Consider the following 19,938-nt stretch of genomic DNA (forward strand, 5'->3'; position numbering starts at 1 on the left):
AAACGAGTGACTTAAAGCCATATGAACCACTGACCTCTCTGTCGATCATTAGTCCCTGACACCTTAAACTGACATTCAAATGGAACCACATCCATAGTCTCTACAGCAGCAGCAGTGATGCCAGCATTGATCTGAAAATACAGTAACCAAGAGACAGGAAATGCAAAACCATCATATGTTAGTTTGTTCCTCTCTAATCAGGAAGGAAACTATTGTTGTATGTTCGAAAACAGTAACAAATTCATAGGACTGGCATGAAGAAAGGTTACTATATCACGAATAGAACGGTCAGAAAGCCACATTCCTAAAATTTGCAATGTGAATATCATTCTTTTAAATTTTGCATCAGATAATACTGTTTGATAAATAATTGTCTGATAGGAGTAATGATTACGTATTAAGTCTTTCGGAAAACATCTGAATGTTGCGTGTAAGGATGCAAAAAAACCCCTATACTCGCTCTAAATAACGAATGCTTTCTCTCTGCCCGTTGCTTGTCCCTTGGAATTGGTGAAAAGCCAATGTGCATTACACTTGTTATATACTGTATTCAGATGTTAAAGATTTGCTAGCGGGAATTAAATTGCTTTAGCAATTTCTTTTGTTGTTAATAAAGTGAAATTGCTTCAGCAATATTACTACCCTTTACAATGATATGGAATTATTAGTGATAAGTCAACAATTTTTTTCTTTTTTTTGATAAGTTGGATATGCTCAACAGTTAAGCAGTTACAGCTGGGAAAAGAAAAGAATACTCTAGTAAAGGGTATGGCTATATCTGTTAACGACATAAAAATAATAGCTTAAATCAGCTCTCATTAGCATTAAGAAAGGAAGAACAGAAGTCTTAGCTTTATCAAAAAATTTAATAAACAGCACATCAACAGATGGAAGTAGACCCCAGAAAAGGCTAGTTGACTGCTGAATGAATTTGGAGCTGCAGCTAGAAAACAAAATTTGAATGTAATTTTCAAAACAAAAGGAGTTACTGGTGCTTCCGGGAATTTAGGTTCATCATGCAGGTATTGGGATATTAGAACTGCAAGCTACCATGAATTATTCCAAAAGATTTCAGTTTAGTCCATGACCACTCTAGAACATGCCATATTCAAATTAAAACCTCTATTGCTGAAGAAGCCATCTATATGTAGACCTAAAAGTTGCTGAAGAAGCCATCTATATGTAGACCTAAAAGTAACACCCACATCAACTCAATTAGTTAAAGGTCTGATTATAGTTTACCTTCCAGTTACCTGGAAGAGGAAACAGAGTGTGTCAGCACCAGCAGAGTGGAGAGGCATTACTGCCCTCCCACCCCCCAACCCCACCACCAACACACACACACACAGCCAAGAAAGAAGCCACACGTAAAATTTCAGATACCCCTTGGTTATGTCAACTTTCAATTATGAAGCCTCCACACTTTCATGGTTTATCTCCAAATACAGACTTACACAAGAACAAGTTATTGATGGACACGTAACAGACACCTTGAATACTGAGAAAATTTGAAGGTATAATAATAAATTTTAATAGTAATGTTATGAAAATTTGGGCTTCCATGAAATGTTACCTCGTCTTCTAACTGAATTATGGGACATGCTTCCAGATTGGCACTCTTCCGGGATTTATCATCAGTATCATCAGAGAAAAGTGTAGTGCTGTTTGTGTTAGGATCACTGGGGTCTGATACAACCAAATCAAAGTCATAACTTAAGATGTTCTTCTCTGCTAGTCCAAGCTGCAGATGAAACAAAAAAAAAGCAAGGAATATTACATGGATGTTTGTCATAGAGCAGATAAGAACCCGAAAATTAGAAGGGGTAGAGAAGTTCCATGCATGCATCTAAGGAAAATGATGTCAAAAATAAAAAGGGTGACATTTTTTGCTTCTTTATTAGGAACATGCGCCCAGACTCTTCTATTTACCTTTATGCTAAATCTACCAAAATCTTTCAAGTAAAAGAAGTGCAATTGCTCAGAAGAATTGTAAAATGATAAAATAAAGTACATGCCATTTGCCTTCTTCTCCACATGTGAGTCCACAAGTTCAACAGCTCATTAGTGCGCAGAGGTTTCACAAGGTAGTCAGCTGCTCCGAATTTGAGGCACTTGACGACAATAGAGACTTCATCTTGTGACGACATCACTAGGAAAGGAAAAACAAAGAAATATTTATTGCTCTTCAGTGCAGTCGAAATCAAGTTACAGTTTATACAAAGATATGCTTACTGATCACAGGAATGCGCCGCAGTTCTTTATCCCTCATAATGTATTTCAACATCTTGTATCCTTTGGACATAGGAAGGTCAACTTCAGAAAGAATGATATCTATATCAGGTCCTTCAGCATTCAGTGCATCAATCACCTGTCTGGGTGACTTCACTGAAGTCACTGCAAAGAAACAATTACCACCATCAACACAAGAACAGGTAAGTGCTGCCTTATAAAGTACCATGTGTTTTATAAGACAAGTAGACAACTGCAGACTGACCTAGGATCACAACAAGGGAACTTACAAAACAAAAGCATCTTACCCCAATCACCACTAGCCCCCAGGTGTCCTCTTGTCTTTTAGTTTGTTTTCATTATTTCATCTTTCTATTCTGAGATGGGAATTAATTGTACCAAAGATACCTACTATGTACAAACTATTTCCTTTCCACAGGTCCAGTTCTACTCTCCTTTCCCTTTTCTTGTCATTTTGTTTCATTTCTCGGTTCGGGAAGGGGGTAGAACTGGGAAAACTGGGAATAGCTGAACCCTTTGGCAAGATTGCAAAATTGAACTCTGACCCCACCCCCCATCCCAAAACATCCCAAGACATTCAATAATTAGTTGAGGGGAGGGGGGAAAAAGCCACTATTACAATTAATACAAGACACGGCAATTTAATTTAAAGTGGGAGCTAAGAGATGAACTTAATGAACATTAATCTTCAAAAAATCAGGGCAAAGGAACATGCTTAAGTTAGGAAATCAAAGCTCATGTTAGATAAAGCAAGTGATCTATCATCTATAAACAACAGGAGTTAAATTGAAATTGACAAAAAGTTTCCATCCAGAATCCAGAACAAGAGTACTTGTTCAAGAATGCTTTTGACCCCGAATTTGGAGTATGGTACTTTCTCGGAATTCACAGGGTTCGACAAGCAATCAACCAGACCTTAGTTCTCATTAATTCTATTACCTGCTTTAGGAGAAAAAAAAAAACAAAAATCATCTCATATCAAGTTGTACACAACACATCCATAAGACCATCTAATGAAATTAATAAATACCATAATCTAGGAGCTCCAAGAACTGCAATATTACCTTGATAAGAACATTTGCACAAGAGAGTAAAAACTTCCTGTGAGCTCTTTGCATCTTTATCACACAGTAAAATCCGCACTTTACTCCTATCAATAAACCCATCCCCACTCTTCACAATCTCATTCTTCTCCATAATCCCCAGCTCAAATACTCAAATCAACAAACTTCAAAAATTCCAGCTCAAAACCCTCCCACTCCCCCAATACTTTTACTACTACAAAACCTCCATTAGAATCCACCTTCCACTCTTCACTGCAAGTAAAAATTACTACTTAGGGTTCCTAATTTAGCCTGTTAAATTAGCCGATCACCTAGTCAAATCTTATCCAATACAAGTTTATGCATCAACAACAGTTCTTCTACTCTTATGCAAAGTCTCCGGCAGACGCGCGGCGGAATCCGGCGCAAGTTAGCAAGAACTTACCGGAAAGGAACAGAAATTCACAAACAGCGCCGTTCTCCAACCGATCCAGCGCACGTTAGCAAGAACTACTTCAGAAAAATCTGTACACAAACTTTCCTAATCGGTTATACCTACGTAAAACTCAAGTTAGCAAAACAAAACCAAAAAAAATTAGCAAAAAAAAAGAAAAGGAAGAGTCTCTTCTGGCTATTAAAGTTCTGAGTGGTCGTCAAAAAATTCCCGTTTTTTTTTTTTTTTCCATTCAGGCCGACGAAAAATATTTTAATAGCACTTTTAAGGTAGATGGTGAAAGCTAAAGTGCGCCGAGTTGGGAGGTGAAAATATCTTAACCGATGAATAAGGGGAAAACGAAGGGTTGAGATTGGATGAAGTAGGCGTAGGTGGCACGCGGCGTAAGATAGTGGAATGTAATTACGTGGAAAAGGCAAAAGTTCAAAAAGGGTGAAAAAGTGAGTGGGAGGATATTTCCATGAGGGAGGATATTTTGTTAGAGATAGAGGAGATGCCACGTCACGTGGGGGGATCTGTTAAAGGTGTGTTTGGATTGTCAATTTGTGAAGGAGAAAGTAAAGAGTCACGTGGGAGGGGGTAGTTTGTGCTTTCTAGGCAAGCAATATATGTATAAGGTTTCTTATTGGTTTATTGGATTTTGGGAAAATAAATTCGAAGGTCCAATTTTATTCACCACTTATATATATATATATATTCTCCACGTGTTAAACCAACTTGCATTCAATCCACAATTTACATTATTGGTCATGAGACGCAATTTGAATGAATCCATGATGAGTGTTGTCAAGCTGAAGTCAATTTGTGAAAGGGGGGTTAAAAATTGAGTCGGTTAAGGTTAATTAATAAAAGACAAGTCTATTAAGGTCAATCAAGTTCATTCTCTTTAAGCCAAATTGTCAAGGAAAAAGGGAAGAACAAGACATAATATGCTTTTTTAGGATTGTCTCATGTCTTCTATTCTCCGCAAAAAGCCTATTGTATAGGTGTAAAAACAAAATCAACACCGCAATATGAAACGATGACACACTTATGACTAAAAAAGCTATTTCATAGCTCGTGACTAAACTCTGGTGCCTCAATTGAATCTGATTGGGGTAGGTCGACACACCTAAAGATAGATTGTTAGGCTTCTGAGGGTAGTTATGACTATTTCCAACTATAAGGTGTTCTACTCTGGATGAGGCTTCTCTCGAATGCTTGGCTTCAAGTCAGTCTAGCTTAAGCAGGTGGTCAAGGCTTCTTGCATCATATCAGGGAGAATCTGCTTGATTCTCTTCGAATCTCCTATAGACGTCCGTTATCCGATTACTCTAAGTGTCGTGGTGTGATTCATTTTTTTTCATTAGATTAATTACCCCCCATACAGATAGTTCCTCACTTTCTGGATAACATCTGAAAAGTGGAAGATTCTTTGCACTAGTTTCGATGATTACTTCTCACTAAAAGGTGTGGATTTTGATTAGCTATGTCTCATTGGTCCAGTAGCTGCATTTTAAACCTGAAAACTTGCGGTCTTAATTGGTTACTACTTAGTAGGATATATGATGTCCTACACTCGTAGTCTCGTTAAAAATCTTGTTAGGGTATCTTATGGGATTATCACTCAATCCCATATAGGGAAACACTTAGCCATAAGGATTAGCCACCTCTGTCCTCTTATGAAACCGTGTTGTTTATTAAATATTTCTAGAGAACACTTTAGTTGTAAAGATCAGTCGCCACAGTATTTTTTCGAAACTATATTATGTATTGAGCAATTGAGGGAAGATGCTCCTAGACGAAAATGTCTTGGTTAAGTACTAAAAAGGCTATCTCGTAACACGTGTATATTCTTTAACACCTCACTTAAATCTACTTGGAACGGGTGAGTGCATGTCTTTAGATTGATTGTTGAGCTTCCTAGGATAATTATGACTACTTCCAGTTGTAAAGCGATCTTCTACGGATGAGGTTTCTTTCGAATGCCCAACTACAAGCATGTTCAAGACTTTTTGCATCTTACTGAAGAGAAACGTCTTGATTCTCCTTAAATTGCATGTAGACATTTCATTATCTTTGATCTCACCACATATTATAATATGATTCGTTCTTTCCACTGGATTCGATTATTCCTCATACCAATCGATCGAGGAGCTAGTAAGGATAATAATCCAAATCCATGCATAATAATACCCCATGTAACTCAATTTTTAATTTAAGTACACAAAAATGAAATGGAAACAAAGAAAGAAGGGGAATGGAGAAGTCGAGAAAAAGAATAACATGGTTGAAGAATAATAATATATAAGTGGTGGGGATAATTGGGACTTGCAAAATCATTTTGGACGAAAAATCCAATAACCAATAAGAAACCTTGTACATATTGCTGGCTTTCCTCTTGTGAGATCCTTCACGTTTTTTTGTGTGACGTGGCATTTGCTCTATCTCTGACAATATATCCTCAAATATCCTCCCACTCTCTTTTTTACGACACCCTTTTTGATCTTTTTCCTTTCACTTTTTCTTTCCACTTTCCATGTAGTATTAAATTCCACTATCTTACGCCCCCGTGCCAGCTACGCCCACTTGATCCACCGCATAAAATTGCGTTCTTTCACCCCTTTGAAACCAATCAAAGTATATTCTCCAATGAAAGGCTTGTTCGCTATTAGCGGAGATGATTAAATATGATATGATATACTCTAATTTAACATGTTATATTACTTGTGATGTATCTTTTCGTAATACTTTTTATTTTACTATTATACTTTGATTTACTTCTCGTTCATCGAATTGAGGATACAACCTCTTTATTACATAGAAAATAGAGATAATATTTACTTGCATCCTACACTGAATATGTTATTATGATTGTTTAAATAATAATCATTTAGTATATGAAATTAACTCGATTATACTAAATAGTCTGAATCATATTCCTCGATGTAAATTTAACCTTCGCTTGCATACACCAAATAATTTAACTTTAGCTTACAAGTGCTCCTTTCATTTTTCACTTATTCATAGTAGACTTTGTATATTCTTTAAGAAATAATAAATGGCTGGTAAAGTTGTTGTCATGTGATCAGGAGGTCACGGGTTTAAGCCTTGGAAACAGTCTCTGACAGAAATGCAAGGCACGGCTGCGTACAATACACCCTTATGGTGGGATACGTCCCCGAGCACCGCGCATATCGATAGTTTTAGTGCGCCGAGCTGATCTTTTTATCTATATTTATTGATATATATATATACTACAAATGGATTCGGAATTTTCTGCATACATCATTATCTGCTTTTACTTGCAGTTGTCTTTTAAAACTAAGATAATAAGTTTCTTCTTAGTAAGGATTTATTTTCCTAGAGAGATTCCCAGTTACCATGTCCTTTTTCCCATCCTTCAATTTTCATTAGCAATTATTTTTGCCAATATGCCTTTGCCTTTTCGTTCTCGAGTAAAGCATTTCCAAAGCTAAATAAAAGAACAATTTATAAACTCCAGCAACTTGAAGTTTTAAATGTCCAACTAGAGAACAAAAACTGTAGTAATAATCGTACTGCAGAGGACCACATAAAGGCGTGCCAGTCACGTGGTCATTTGGTAGACAAAAGTCGCAACACAAAAAGTAGATCACATATTCTGTCTCATACTCATTGATAAGATAATTGATTAAATGAAAAATTAAAAGCAGGATTAACTCATTCTTTCTAACATGATTGATCTTAAGAGGTATTTTATTCTATTCATAAATTATCGTATTTGGAGAATCTTAGTTAGGTTAGGCACTCCCTGTTATTTAAAAGAAAACAAAAACAATCTATTCCAAATCAGGAAAAAATTGATTCTTCTCGTCCATTTTAAAAAATGAAGAGATAATTTATCACTTAGTTGCTAATTATTTCAGCATTGGTGTGCCAAGTCAATACTGAACAACAATTAAACGTAGAGAGCGAGAAAATCATTTGCAAAGTCAAATTAGGACAAACCTTTCATTTTTCAACTCATCCTACAAGAGAGAGCTAATTAAATCTCACTCTAGACAGATAATCACAGGAATAACAGCAACTTTCCTGTGAGATATTATAAACAGTCCAGGTTCAACCTAAGTTTCAGTTCTACTACAAGTTAAATCTGGGAACTGATGCACAATCAACTTGCTTGCAACTAAGCGGATGCCAGCATTCTGTTGGACGTCATATGAATCCATTGAGAAGTAAGCATCCACGATACTTCCCGCTTTTATCAAGGATTCCAGTTCTTCCACATCAAATTTACTAAAGATCACGGGCTTCTGTGTTGTCGAAGATTCTTTCTGATATATCTCCGTAGTCCAACAGAAAGTATTACCATCTATAACAGTTGGTAAACTGCATGTGTACAAATGTTAGAAGTTAGTTTATAGCACAAGAGGATCATCATCAGTGAAATGAGGCTGCTTGCTCCAGTAAATGGAACAGGATTGATACAGACGGTGTAAAATATCACAGCACCACTTTATCTGGTGTATTTTACAACTCTCATGTCCTAACTTCTAATAAGAAACTTAGGATAACCGTAAACTAAAGAACTCATGAGTCACTCATGTAGTGACTAGGATAGAAATTCTGAGCGATAAGGGTCCGACCACAAGGGTCTATTGTACGCAACCTTACCTTGCATTTCTGCCAAAGGTTGTTTCCAAGGCTTGAATCCGGGACCTCCTGGTCACATGACAACAATTTTACCAGTTACTTCAAGGCTCCCTTCAAGGCCATGTATTTACCCTCGAGGCCTCGAACATTTGAAAGACTGAGGGGAGAATGGATAAACAAAAAATTAACATGAACTATACATGCAAGAAAATGGCAAGCATAGGCATAACCTTTCCTGGTTTTGAAAAACAGGAAAACAATGCATATTCACTTGTAGGAGATGCGAAAAAAGAAAGATCTAAACTTACTTTAAGCGGACAGTAGGGTAGTTCTTAAATCCAGGCTTTCTAGTCACCACGGGCCTCCACTCTGAGCTGCTACCTGAGTCCACAGATAGCTTTTGAGCATAATCATCAACTACATCCAAGATTTTGCACAGGTCCGAGGATGCATCAACCACAAAACTCAGTCGCGGCAAACCAGCTTTATCAACATACTTTTTACTAATATCAAACCGCACCTTCATTTGTCTACAACAAACTTGTAGTTCACCATTGTCGTGCAATACTTTTATCTTCTGAGACCCACGAAAAAAAGGGGCAAGACTTACAGAGATTGAAGGTATGGAGATTTCATTTGGTTCTAAGAAGTCAATGTAGCCAATGAAACTCTCAGTTGCAGTTGTGGAAGATTCTGGTGAATATGAACCAGATTCATCTTCGATAACATCTGACAGAAGGGATTCTTCCAATTCGTCCATGTTAAAAGGAATGATTTCTGCTGTAGATTTGACAAGACTTTCTATCTTGATGCTTGCTGAGGGTGTATCTGCACTGAAGTCCAGCTTTTCTAGTGAAGCTCTCCCATTACTACGGCTTCTTGTCGTAGCATTAGGAGACACCCAACTATTCTCTATAAATATGTCTGGTAGGCTGGATTCCTGCAGCACATAAATAATTCATTACTCTGTTCAGCCCAAATAGAAGTTCAGAAAACAAATAATATCAATCCTAAGTTCTTAAAGCAAATGCAACTGGGTATTTGATTGATCATAACAATTACCAATGTTATATAGAGTTCCTATGCTGACAAAAATTGGAAAGGAACCATGGAAGAACAATATTATAGTGCAATGCATCTAATTTAGATATATTCCACCCTACATGGCAGGCAAAAGACACAAAAAGGAAAATAATATGAGAAGAACTTAGCTTCACAAGTAATGCTACCAATCATGAACAAGACAAAGTCTTACGATCAGACAAACAAACAAAAAATAGTGAAGCTGTGATGTATGACTAGCTTACCAAAAATAAGACAGTTGAACAGTACTTCAGCACTTCAAGATTCATGCGGACATCATCCAAACTCCTGAAAATAACACAAGGAATACTGCAAACTATCAATTGAAAGAGTAAGAACTTGCAATTGTACACAAAAGAATCATCAAAAGTATGAAATGAAGAGCACATTACAATTCCTACAAGCTACAACAGTAAATTTCCCGGGTTCTGTGACAGTTAAATAACTAAATCCGTTACAATAACAAGTGACCCTCTCAATCCCTGCTTCATCATGGGCAAAGAAAAAAGGATGCTAGAAACATGGCAATTTAACTTACAGAACAAAATTAAGGAACAGAAGACACAAACAAACTGTATTAACATATTTTATGTTGCTTACTGCAGTAAATTGAGCAAGAACTAGCACATTGAGAAATTACAAAAGAGGTAAACAAGAGGACCAAAGGCATTAATCTTTAGTTAAAAAAAATAGAATAACTGATACTTGTTTTTCGACAAAGAGGAAAAGCATCCAATAAAAAACTCTTTACCTATGTGTTTGCCGTCCAAGTCCAAAATAAGTAGCAAGAGAGGCCATCTGGAAAATGAAATTGAAAAAAGAAAAAAGAAAAAGAAGCCAATCAGCAGTAATGTCTTTGAGAATTTTTATCCAAACAGTACCCAAAACTTCCGCAAGTTTTCCTATTAGCCCAAGTGGCCTAAACAATTGTCCAATATGCAGAGTAAAGCATATATCACAAAATTAAGTAGTACTTTTGTTTTCAAAGAACTGCAAATAGAAGACGCAGAGAAAGAAACAGAATACCAGTGCTTCTCTTAAACAATGTCTGGTACTTAATTATTGAATTTTTTTTCCAGTTGGTTCTGTTCGTTTTTTTACTTCCTAATAAGAGTAAACCATAGTATAGAGAAATAGAACAGCATTACATTAATCCATTTTACTAGCCAATTAGAAAGGTGAGGGCTTTGAGAGGATGAAAATTATCACATTTAAGTTCTAAAAGAAAATCCCAAAGCTAACGAAAGAAAGTATATGCTCCTAAACATGCTTCACAATAATAAAGCAATTTATTAGGCAGATACAAGCTCATACTAGATATTGGTAAAACAGTTGTTTCTTTTATTTCCTATCCTTCATTATTCAGCGGCTTCAATAGTTAAAAAAGATGTCGATAACCACTGGAGCGAACTCTTAGCAAGTCAGATGTTTACATCTTACAACATTTAACACTTAAAAGAGCGAGACTAAACCATCCATATCCATATGATTTTGCTGATCAAGTCAGGTTCAGCTGAGTTTTCTTGTAATGTATAATAAACAGAAAAATGCATCAACAATTTGATTTTAGTCCTAGTTCAGTACCGAAAACTGTCTGCTTTTACATAAAGTTGGAATATTTTTTATACCTTCATGTCACCAGCTCTCCTTCCAAATCTCTGTGTCAATAAAGCCAATGTATCAATTATTCCTTTAGGCTCTGGTGCTGGCCTATTAATCCCAGCAAATGCTTCCCTAATTCGGTGACAGTCAAATTTCAGTATATTGTGGCCTGCCCATATTCTCCCTGCACAAACCACATAACAAGCACATCAGCCCTTCGTGAATAAGCCATCCAAAAGTCACTTTTGTATGGAGGAAAACGTTTTCCATTCCAAGAAAATATTTTCAAGGAAATCAAGTTGTTGCTTACGTATTTTCTTGTATTTAGTACACAAGTAAAATATTATGTAAAAGCATTTGAAAGACATCTAAGGAAAAACAATGAGAATGGGTAGAGGAAAAATGATACATGTTGTGATGGAGGAGGGGGAGGGTGGGGTGGAGGTGGAGGTGGGTATGGGGGTGATTTCGAGAGTGATTGGGGACATTTCCACTTGTTTTCCTAATTGCGTTAAGGAAATCATGTTCTTTACTTCCAAAGAGCTTATTTTCCTAAAGAAAGCATCTGCTACCCCCTTAACTATACCAAATTTGCTACAACACAACCCAACTTTACGGGGCCTATTACCTCGAACTAAATTTTAACGTATTTTTTTCTATTTTTTTTTTGGCTGATGTGACAGATGGAAGTCCTTCACGCGCCTCGAGTATTTAACTTCACGCAAGATGTCACATCAGCTCAAAGGAGTGACAAAAATATGCTAAAATTGAGTTCAAGAATAATAGGACTCCCGTGAAATTGGAGTGTTTTGTAGCAACTTTCACCAAAGTTCAAGGATCACAGTTTGCTTATCTCAATTTTTTAACCAAACAAATATAAAAAAAAAAAATAGATTAATGTAATGTTTCCTCCATAAAGACCACACCCTTAAATAAAAAATTCAGCTCAAAAACACTGAAAATGAATAACTTTCAAAAAGTAGGTAGAAAGAGATAAACAAGGGAGCTGACCATGGAGAATGTCATACACTTTATCGGCGATTTCATCGAAGGTGGGGGAAGATATGATTTCTTCCCGATTAATGCCGTTACGGCGAACGGAGAGGGTGGAAATGAGGGAGAGATCAGTGGGTCGTACAAGGGTGGAATAAACCTCCTGCTCGACGAGTTTCCTTGGACAAACAAGAATAGCCCCAAACTCCAGGATCGAAAAGCCTTGGCCGGGTCGGGTCGGTACAGTAGTTTCAACATCGAAGAATGCTACCTCCAACCTCTCATCACCCATTATTAATGTTTTCTACTTTATTTGCTTATTGATTTTGCAGGTTCAAATTTCAGGTTTATTTTTTATTCAATGTCAATTCCCGCTTAAATATTTTGTTTAAAATATTTCAAAAAAGGTAAAACATCACAATTTGACAAATGACTGTCAAAGTGTCATATACTCATTTCGTTTCATTTCACTTTATCCCAGTTTACTCATCATAACTCTTCTTACTTTAAAACTCTAAATTTGACGGTTAATTTATATGGGTTTTAAATGTGAATGGTAGAGAGGAAAAAAATATATAACAAAATTCGACTTTATAAATTTGACAAGTAGTGTATTGAAATAATTATTCTTATATCGGAGGCAAGTAAAACGAAATGCAAGAAATAGTAATTTGATAAAACTAAAAATAGGTTTACATTTTGGGCAGGGTATTCTTTGTTTAGCGCAGGGGTATCCTAAAGGAATATGATTCTAAAACCTAAAGTTGATGTCAAATGAATTACTATGTGGTTTAGTAGTTGTATCGTGTACGCCGCTACTAATTACTATAATATCCCACTTAGGCGTATCTTTCATATCTTGAGTTCTGAGTTTCTCAGATGATTCCCCAAGGGCAAAGCAATATCATATCCAGGGAGTTCCTAGTATACCTTACCCTTCACGTCTCTCTTCCTTGTTTTGATTAGATAAACTATATGAAGAAGCTTTACATGTCTTCAAAAATTAGGGTATCCTCTACCTTTGTGAACAAATTCGGATCTCATATACAACAACAACAACAAACCCAGTGTATTCCCACTTAGTGGGGTCTGGGGGGTAAGATGTACGCAGTCCATACCTCTACCTCTGATGAAGTAGAAAGGCTGTTTCCGAAAGACCCCCGGCTCAAGTCACGAGATATCACACAAACACATAGTACAGCACAGAAGCAGATGACATAACATAGATACGGCACCCATAAGGAATATAAAACAGAGTAAAGCAGTAAAGCAGGAATATACAGCAGAGGAAAGCACACATATTCGTAATAAACATGGAACACGGAACACGGAACACGGAACATTGAATACGGAATCATAACAGGAATACACCCCCACCAATTTATTCCCTACACTAGCGACCCGAACTGGCCCTAATCCTCTGCCGTAATTCGCATCTTCCATACCTTCCTATCTAGGGTCATGTCCTCGGTGAGCTGTAACTGTTCCATGTCCCGCCTAATCACCTCACCCCAGTACTTCTTCGGTCTACCCCTACCCCGTCTAAAACCATCCAACGCTAGCCTCTCACACCTACGGACCGGGGCATCCGTGGGCATCCGTGCCCCTCCTCTTCACGTGTCCGAACCATCTCAATCGTGCTTCCCGCATCTTACACTCCACTGAAGTCACACCAACCTTCTCCCGGATAGTCTCATTCCGAACTCTATCCCCTCGGGTCAGTCCACACATCCAGCGCAACATCCGCATTTCTGCCACCTTCATTCTTTGGATGTGGGAGTTCTTAACTGGCCAACACTCCGCTCCATACAGCAAGGCCGGACGGACTACCACCCTATAGAATTTGCCTTTAAGCTTGGGCGGCACCTTCTTATCACACAGCACCCCCGATGCGAGTTTCCACTTCATCCATCCCGCCCCAATACGGTGCGAGACATCCTCGTCAATCTCATATAAAACTGGCTAATTCGAACAAAGAAAATTTTATCACGTTGATCTCATAAATTGGAAAGATAAAAAAGGAAATATCGCTAGCCAAGGGTGTATTACATAAAATTAGTATGAGACCTTAGTAACCAGAATAATTAATGTTTAATATTACATCGATGGAATTACAGTAATAAATCTAGACAAGACGTCCTCTTGGGGCAACTTGAAATTCCTCAAATTCCAACCTGTAAAATGTTGCTTTGATGTTGAGTATTGCTGATCAATTCGGGAAAACTATGCTGTTGAAGATGTTCCACAATAGCATTGTGTCACCACTTCACTTCTTGATCCCCTCTGGGGTATTTGATTTATTGTGTCAGGACTCAATACAAAACAAGTTGGGGTCGGCTATATGAATCCTCATTGACGATGCTTCTTCATTAAAGCTCAACTCATGCAATTTACGTGAAACTCATACCCGATGTTGTCACCATTCTTAAACTTCCTCACTCAATTAAGTGCCATCGTCTTTGTGAGCTGTACGATACATTTAGTGAAAATAAGTTCTGATTCAGAAAAAAATGGAAAAGGACGAGGAGTTTACAAGAATTACAGTACATAGAGTGTAATTATGCTAAACATCACCACCGTGAGCTGGAACATTACCTGTAGTGTTACGTATTTTGCTGCTCTGCTCTTTAAGCAAGCTTTCCTCTCCCCAGTTGCAACAACATACCACAAAATTTACGTTACTTAAAGATGCTCACTGTTTGCCGACTCCCCACTCACGTTCAGGAAAACCTGCACAAAAGCAGTAGCTGACCAGCTTTGTGGCAAAAGGGTGATCATGCACCATCATCTCGAGATATTTACGAACTGTATCTGGCATTGCTATTGTTGATGCAAAAAATCCAGATTTTGTAATCCCACCAGCAAACCACTAGGGGGTGTGGTTCAACTGGGTGAAATGGATATACTTCCAAACACGTGATTCCAACAGAAGAAGATCTGCTCCACTCCATGCAAGTTTAAATTGTCGAAAATGTACATCAAACTATTAGTTCCTCCTCAGAAATACTTGGCTGGTAACCTTGCAATTTGGCTTGACTGGTGAGCAGATTGAGCATCTCATAGACTGAAGAAGCATGCCTGTGACTTAGGTCACTGGATAGAAAATTATGAATGGTACCATCAGCTTCAATTTTGCTTTGACCTGGAGGCTTTTTTACTCGCATTCCAAACATCTTCTGTCTCGTGATGATAACATCTTGCCACCTCTTATCAGTTGCATATAGATTTGACAACAGCACAAAGTAGCCAGCAGCTCTATCAGGTTCAAGCTCCACGGTCAATTTTTGAGCTACGCTGGAAGCTAGTCTCAGATTTTTGTGTATCTTGCATCCTCCAAGAAGAGCACCCCAAACAGCCTCATTTGGCTTCATAGGCATTGTCTCAACAAGCATGACAGCTTCATCAAAAAGTCCAGCACGACTTAGCATGTCAACCATGCAGCCATAATGCTCAATCCTTGGCTCCACACCCCAAGTTTCTTTCATACATCTAAAGTATCGGTACCCCTCATTGACATAACCAGCATGACTGCAAGCAAACAGGACACCTAAGAATGTTATCTCGTTCGGCCTAACATCATTTCCTCCCCAGCTTTCCATCTGCTGGAAAATAGTAAGAGCCTCGTGTGCATACCCTTGTTTTGCAAAACCTGTGATTATACTGGTCCAAGAAACTGAGTTTCTTCTTGGCATCCCTTCAAATACCCTATAAGCTTCCTCGATTTCACCACAACTAGCATACATATGTATAAGTGCATTGTAAAATGACACCAGCACCGGCTCATTCCTAAACTGTGAGGACTCAACAACACTCGAATGAATCCACTTCCCCAGATCCAGAGCTCCTAATTCAACACATGCTGATAAAACAGCCACCAAAGTCACCTGATCAAATTCCACATTGAGCCTTTGCATCAAGCGAAACAATTCCAGAGCCTGCTGACATCTTCCACTCTTTGTACAACCTGCTATCGCCGTTGTCCAGGAAACAACATTCTTATCTGGAATCTCATCGAAAATTCTAAGACCCTCATCAACATCCCCATTTCTAAAATACCCAAATAGCAACGAATTCCAAGTCACAATGTTTTTCTCGATCATTTCATCAAACATCGTCCGTGCATCATCCCTCCCTCCGGTAGTTGAATACAAATTAACCAAATTAGTCTGAACAAACACATTCAGCGAAGACAAACTTTTCAAAATCTTACCATGAACCTGTTGACCTTCCCTGAACAAACCCCCAATTGCGCAACCATTAAGCACGTACGAATACGTATACCCATCCGGCATAGCAGTTGATTTTTCCATTTGATTAAAAAGCTCAACAGATTTCTGTGGGTTTTCGCCACGCGCATGGCCCCTAATAATTTGGTTCCAAAGGGTAGTGCTTGGACTTTGAACTTGACTGAAAATGTGGTCGGCATATTTGAGACTGTAAGATGTTACGAAAGGAGAGAGTAGTCTTACAAGAATGAAGTTTTTCTGGGTAAAGCCATTGGTGATAACGTGGGTGTGGATTTGTGTTATCTGTTTGATGGATTTGCAGCTTTGCAAGAGAGAGAAGAGACGTTGTTGGCGAGCTCTTGATCCTCTCTGCTTGGCGGGAACTGATTCTTCAATTAGCATTCAACCTGTCTTTAAACCAAAATGTAATTTAAGTAGGGTACCCTTTTATACTAGCAATTCATTATTTGGACTTCCCTCTTTTGCCTTTTTGGCAGTGAAAATAAACCAGTGTAATCCACAAAGTCGAGTTTGGGGAGCCTGGAATGTACCTTCAAGGTAAAGAGATATTTTTATAGACCTCAGCTCAAGAAGAAATAGTCCAAAGTAATCCAGTAAAAAGTAGCGAAACTACAAAAAACAATCAACTATAAGAAAACACAAACAAAATAATACGACAATAGAAGTAAAAAACAACAACAAATAGCAATATAAATTGAAGACAAGAAACTACAAGAGCATGTGTAGTGAAATGCATCTATTGGAATTGAAATATGTTTGCTCCAATTTTTCTAAAATCCAATTCTGACAGATGATTTGTGACTCTAGACAGTACAGTTCAAAGTTAATCTTGAACACAATAACATTGTTATCCAACTAGTACTTGATAGTATTATTTTTTTTCCAACTATAAGTAGCTAGTATATTTTAACAAATAAAGGGTCAGTTTGGTGCACTTGAGCTCCCGCTATATGTAGGGTTCAGGGAAAGGCCCGACCACAAAGATAAGTATATTGCATTTGTATCAGAGGATATTTCTTAAGGGTTGAACTCATAAGCTCAGACATTGCTGTAAATGAACAAGTGGAGTACAACAGACCTGACTTCTGAGTTATGCTATCTAAGCTCTGTCTGCACATTGTGACCAAATGATGAGATTCTTGCACAATTTGGCCAAGCCTTTTACTAGCACAACGCAGCCCCAAATCAATTTCCCTAAACATCTTAAACCAACAAGAATTAATCTGAGTTTGAAAAGTTACCTCAAGTCCAATCCCATCAAGACTATATTGCTGTTCTCCGACTTGCTGAGGAAAAAGATTTCTGCAGTAGATAGCTACTCTCTCCTATATGTCGTCAAAGCTTGCGCAAAAAAATCCCTGGCCACTGAAGGAAAACAAGCCCATGCCCTCGTCATCAAACTTGGCTACAAACCCATCATTTTTATTCAAACATCGCTTATGGATATGTATGCGGCAACTACCAATGTTTCTGCTGTGCATAAGCTGTTTGATGAAATACCCAACAAGAATGTTGTTTGTTGGACTTCACTGATTTCTGCGTATGTACAAAATCAGAAATCGTACAGAGCCTTAGAAATATTCAGGCAAATGCAGTCGGACAATAATGTAGAGCCTGATCAGATAGCATTCACTGTTGCGCTGTCGGCCTGTGCTGATCTAGGGGCGTTGGATAAAGGGGTGTCGATTCATGATTTGATAAGTCGAAAGCCGGAGTTCAGTGAGGATTTATCGTTAATGAATGCTCTTTTGAACATGTATGTAAAATGTGGGGATATCAGAAAAGCTATGTTAGTGTTTGATAATATTAGAATTAAGGATGTTAGGACTTGGACATCCATGATTGTTGGGCATGCGTTACACGGCCAAGCAGAGGAAGCGCTAAGGCTGTTTTCAGCATTGGAAGAAGAAAACAACCCGAGATCAAGAAAAGGCCGTGGGACTGAGGACCAATTACTTATTCCCAATGAGGTTATGTTTATAGGAGTTCTAATGGCCTGTTCTCATGCAGGGATGGTCGAAGAAGGGAAAAGGTATTTTAGAAGTATGATCGAAGTGTATGGCATAAAGCCTACGCTTTCTCACTTTGGCTGCATGGTAGATCTGTTATGTCGCCGTGGACTGCTAAAAGAGGCATATAGCTTTATTTTGGCAATGCCAATTCAGCCAAATGCAGTTATATGGAGGACGCTACTTGGTGCCTCTGGTGTTCACGGCAATAAAGAACTTGCTGCAGCAGCTCGGTCTAAATTATACGAGTTAAATGCGAGTCTTGTTGGCGATGATGTTGCATTATCTAATATCTATGCTGCTAAGGGCATGTGGGAGGAGAAAATAATGCTCAGAAATGAGATGACGCAAAGGAGAACTCCTGGCTGCAGTTCAGTTGAGGTGGGGAAGTTGCATTCTTGAATGTTATTAGTGCATGGAAATGATAAACCTGTGGATTAGGTTCTTGCTCACTTCATTGGGACAAAAGAACATTTGCTAATTGACCAGCTTCTTGTCAAGGACATTAAGTTTTGGTTTTGGGCAGAAAGTTTAAATACACTTACTGTTGAATATGTTTAGATTATTCAAAATGTAGACTTGCATGTGTGCACCCTAGGGACAGACACAATGCATTCTGTAAAAATTCCATTTCTTTCACAATTACTTGCACAAGATAAATATCTTTGGAACCTTGCAAGCTGCTTCTATTCAGTTTTCAGAAAATATTACTTTCTCATTTTATACAAGGTACACCATTACTTTTTCTGAGTGAATGAAACAAATTATCATTCAAGGAATTGATATCTAGCTTACAACTGAAAATTGAGTAGTTTTTCGTGTATATTATTAGATCAGAAAATCAGAGTTAGCCCAACGTGAGCATTTGTCTGGATTCATTTTTCGAATTAATGGTATCCCCCCTCGTTATTTCTGTTGTTTTCGGGTACACACACAAGTTCTTCACGAACTATCAAGGAAGTATGTTATTTAAAGAAATAAGACGAAGAAGAAATAGAATCAAGTCCTCCGAATTTACGGAGTGTCTTAAGGAATTAATTCCCTCAAGTAGCCAAGGTGTAACACCCCGTACTTAATTACGTGCATTAGCCATTGTTATATGTGTTGGAGTATATGTATTGATCCTAAGTTAGGTATATATGAGTTTAAGTATGAGTATTGATTATTTTGAGATGGTTTCAAGTGTATAGTTTGATTATATGTGTATAGGAATCGACCTTATTTATACCGGAATTTGCCCGTCGATGGTTCCATACGAAGGTTATTGAATAATCTTTCCAACTATATAAAGATTTCCAAAAACGGATAAGTTTCGGATATAATCGAGCACGTTCGAAACTATAAAACGGTGGCCGGGATGCTGTGAATAGTAAATGTGCAGGAAAATTTCCTGCACACAAACTACTGAGGCCTGCCAGTTTTTTGGGTCAACTTTGAACGATCATAACTCCCTCAATATAATTAACTGGGAGAGCTACCACCTATCAAAAGAAAGATCTTTGAGTCTTATTTCCAATGCAATTGATTTCATCCAAATCCAACATCTGAGTAAGGAGTTATACTCGTTTTACTTTAGCCTCTCAAAACAGATTTTTAGGGTCAACTTCAAACGATCATAACTCCTTGTACAGGATGAACTGGGT

The 19,938-nt window shown here is 37.8% G+C and overlaps 4 protein-coding genes across 7 annotated transcripts in view; 1 reads left to right on the forward strand and 3 right to left on the reverse strand.

The window, feature by feature from the left end:
* LOC107862265 (two-component response regulator-like APRR1) overlaps nt 1-4,295 on the reverse strand; it is a gene marked incomplete at its 3' end in the record, with an annotated part of 6,247 nt that extends 1,952 nt beyond the window's left edge. Inside the window, 6 exon segments of one of the 3 annotated variants that reach the window (XM_016707780.2) lie at nt 35-131; nt 1,574-1,741; nt 2,016-2,149; nt 2,233-2,394; nt 3,083-3,189; nt 3,315-4,295. In XM_016707780.2, the coding sequence (XP_016563266.1) occupies nt 35-131; nt 1,574-1,741; nt 2,016-2,149; nt 2,233-2,394; nt 3,083 (562 nt within the window). 3 annotated transcript variants of the gene reach the window in all.
* Nucleotides 4,296-7,691: 3,396 nt separating this feature from the next.
* On the reverse strand, nt 7,692-12,764 carry LOC107862264 (protein NEN1). 2 transcript variants are annotated; one of them, XM_016707776.2, is made up of 6 exons: nt 12,058-12,764; nt 11,073-11,230; nt 10,196-10,242; nt 9,669-9,732; nt 8,670-9,301; nt 7,692-8,097 (listed from the first exon to the last, which is right to left on the reverse strand). In XM_016707776.2, the coding sequence occupies exons 1-6, from the start codon at nt 12,329-12,331 to the stop codon at nt 7,833-7,835; spliced, it is 1,440 nt and encodes a 479-aa protein (XP_016563262.1). In that variant the 5' UTR covers nt 12,332-12,764; the 3' UTR covers nt 7,692-7,832. The 2 variants fall into 2 exon arrangements, with proteins under 2 accessions (XP_016563262.1, XP_016563263.1); XM_016707777.2 differs by lacking the exon at nt 12,058-12,764 and adding an exon at nt 11,357-11,918.
* A 1,290-nt stretch (nt 12,765-14,054) lies between these two features.
* LOC107862263 (pentatricopeptide repeat-containing protein At5g66520) lies at nt 14,055-16,845 on the reverse strand. The gene is made up of 2 exons (XM_016707775.2): nt 14,635-16,845; nt 14,055-14,505 (listed from the first exon to the last, which is right to left on the reverse strand). Exon 1 carries the CDS (start codon nt 16,665-16,667, stop codon nt 15,018-15,020), a length of 1,650 nt encoding a protein of 549 aa, XP_016563261.1. The 5' UTR covers nt 16,668-16,845; the 3' UTR covers nt 14,055-14,505; nt 14,635-15,017.
* A 178-nt stretch (nt 16,846-17,023) lies between these two features.
* On the forward strand, nt 17,024-19,018 carry LOC107865903 (putative pentatricopeptide repeat-containing protein At1g74400). The gene has a single exon (XM_016712095.2). It carries the CDS (start codon nt 17,414-17,416, stop codon nt 18,695-18,697), a length of 1,284 nt encoding a protein of 427 aa, XP_016567581.1. The 5' UTR covers nt 17,024-17,413; the 3' UTR covers nt 18,698-19,018.
* Nucleotides 19,019-19,938: the final 920 nt, after the last annotated feature.

This window comes from Capsicum annuum, chromosome 3 (assembly GCF_002878395.1).
Source record: "Capsicum annuum cultivar UCD-10X-F1 chromosome 3, UCD10Xv1.1, whole genome shotgun sequence".
Taxonomy (NCBI): Eukaryota; Viridiplantae; Streptophyta; class Magnoliopsida; order Solanales; family Solanaceae; genus Capsicum; species Capsicum annuum.

Bases quoted from the DNA above. Each gene is read 5' to 3' on its own strand.
- LOC107862264 (XM_016707776.2), bottom strand. From the start codon at position 12,331: ATGGGTGATGAGAGGTTGGAGGTAGCATTCTTCGATGTTGAAACTACT. The intron at 11,231-12,057 runs GTCAGCTCCCTT...TGGTTTGTGCAG, and splicing joins AGTGTATGACATTCTCCATG to GGAGAATATGGGCAGGCCAC. The intron at 9,302-9,668 runs GTAAGCTAGTCA...TATGTGCTGCAG, and splicing joins GTTCAACTGTCTTATTTTTG to GAATCCAGCCTACCAGACAT.
- LOC107862263 (XM_016707775.2), bottom strand. From the start codon at position 16,667: ATGCTAATTGAAGAATCAGTTCCCGCCAAGCAGAGAGGATCAAGAGCT.
- LOC107865903 (XM_016712095.2), top strand. From the start codon at position 17,414: ATGATGAGATTCTTGCACAATTTGGCCAAGCCTTTTACTAGCACAACG.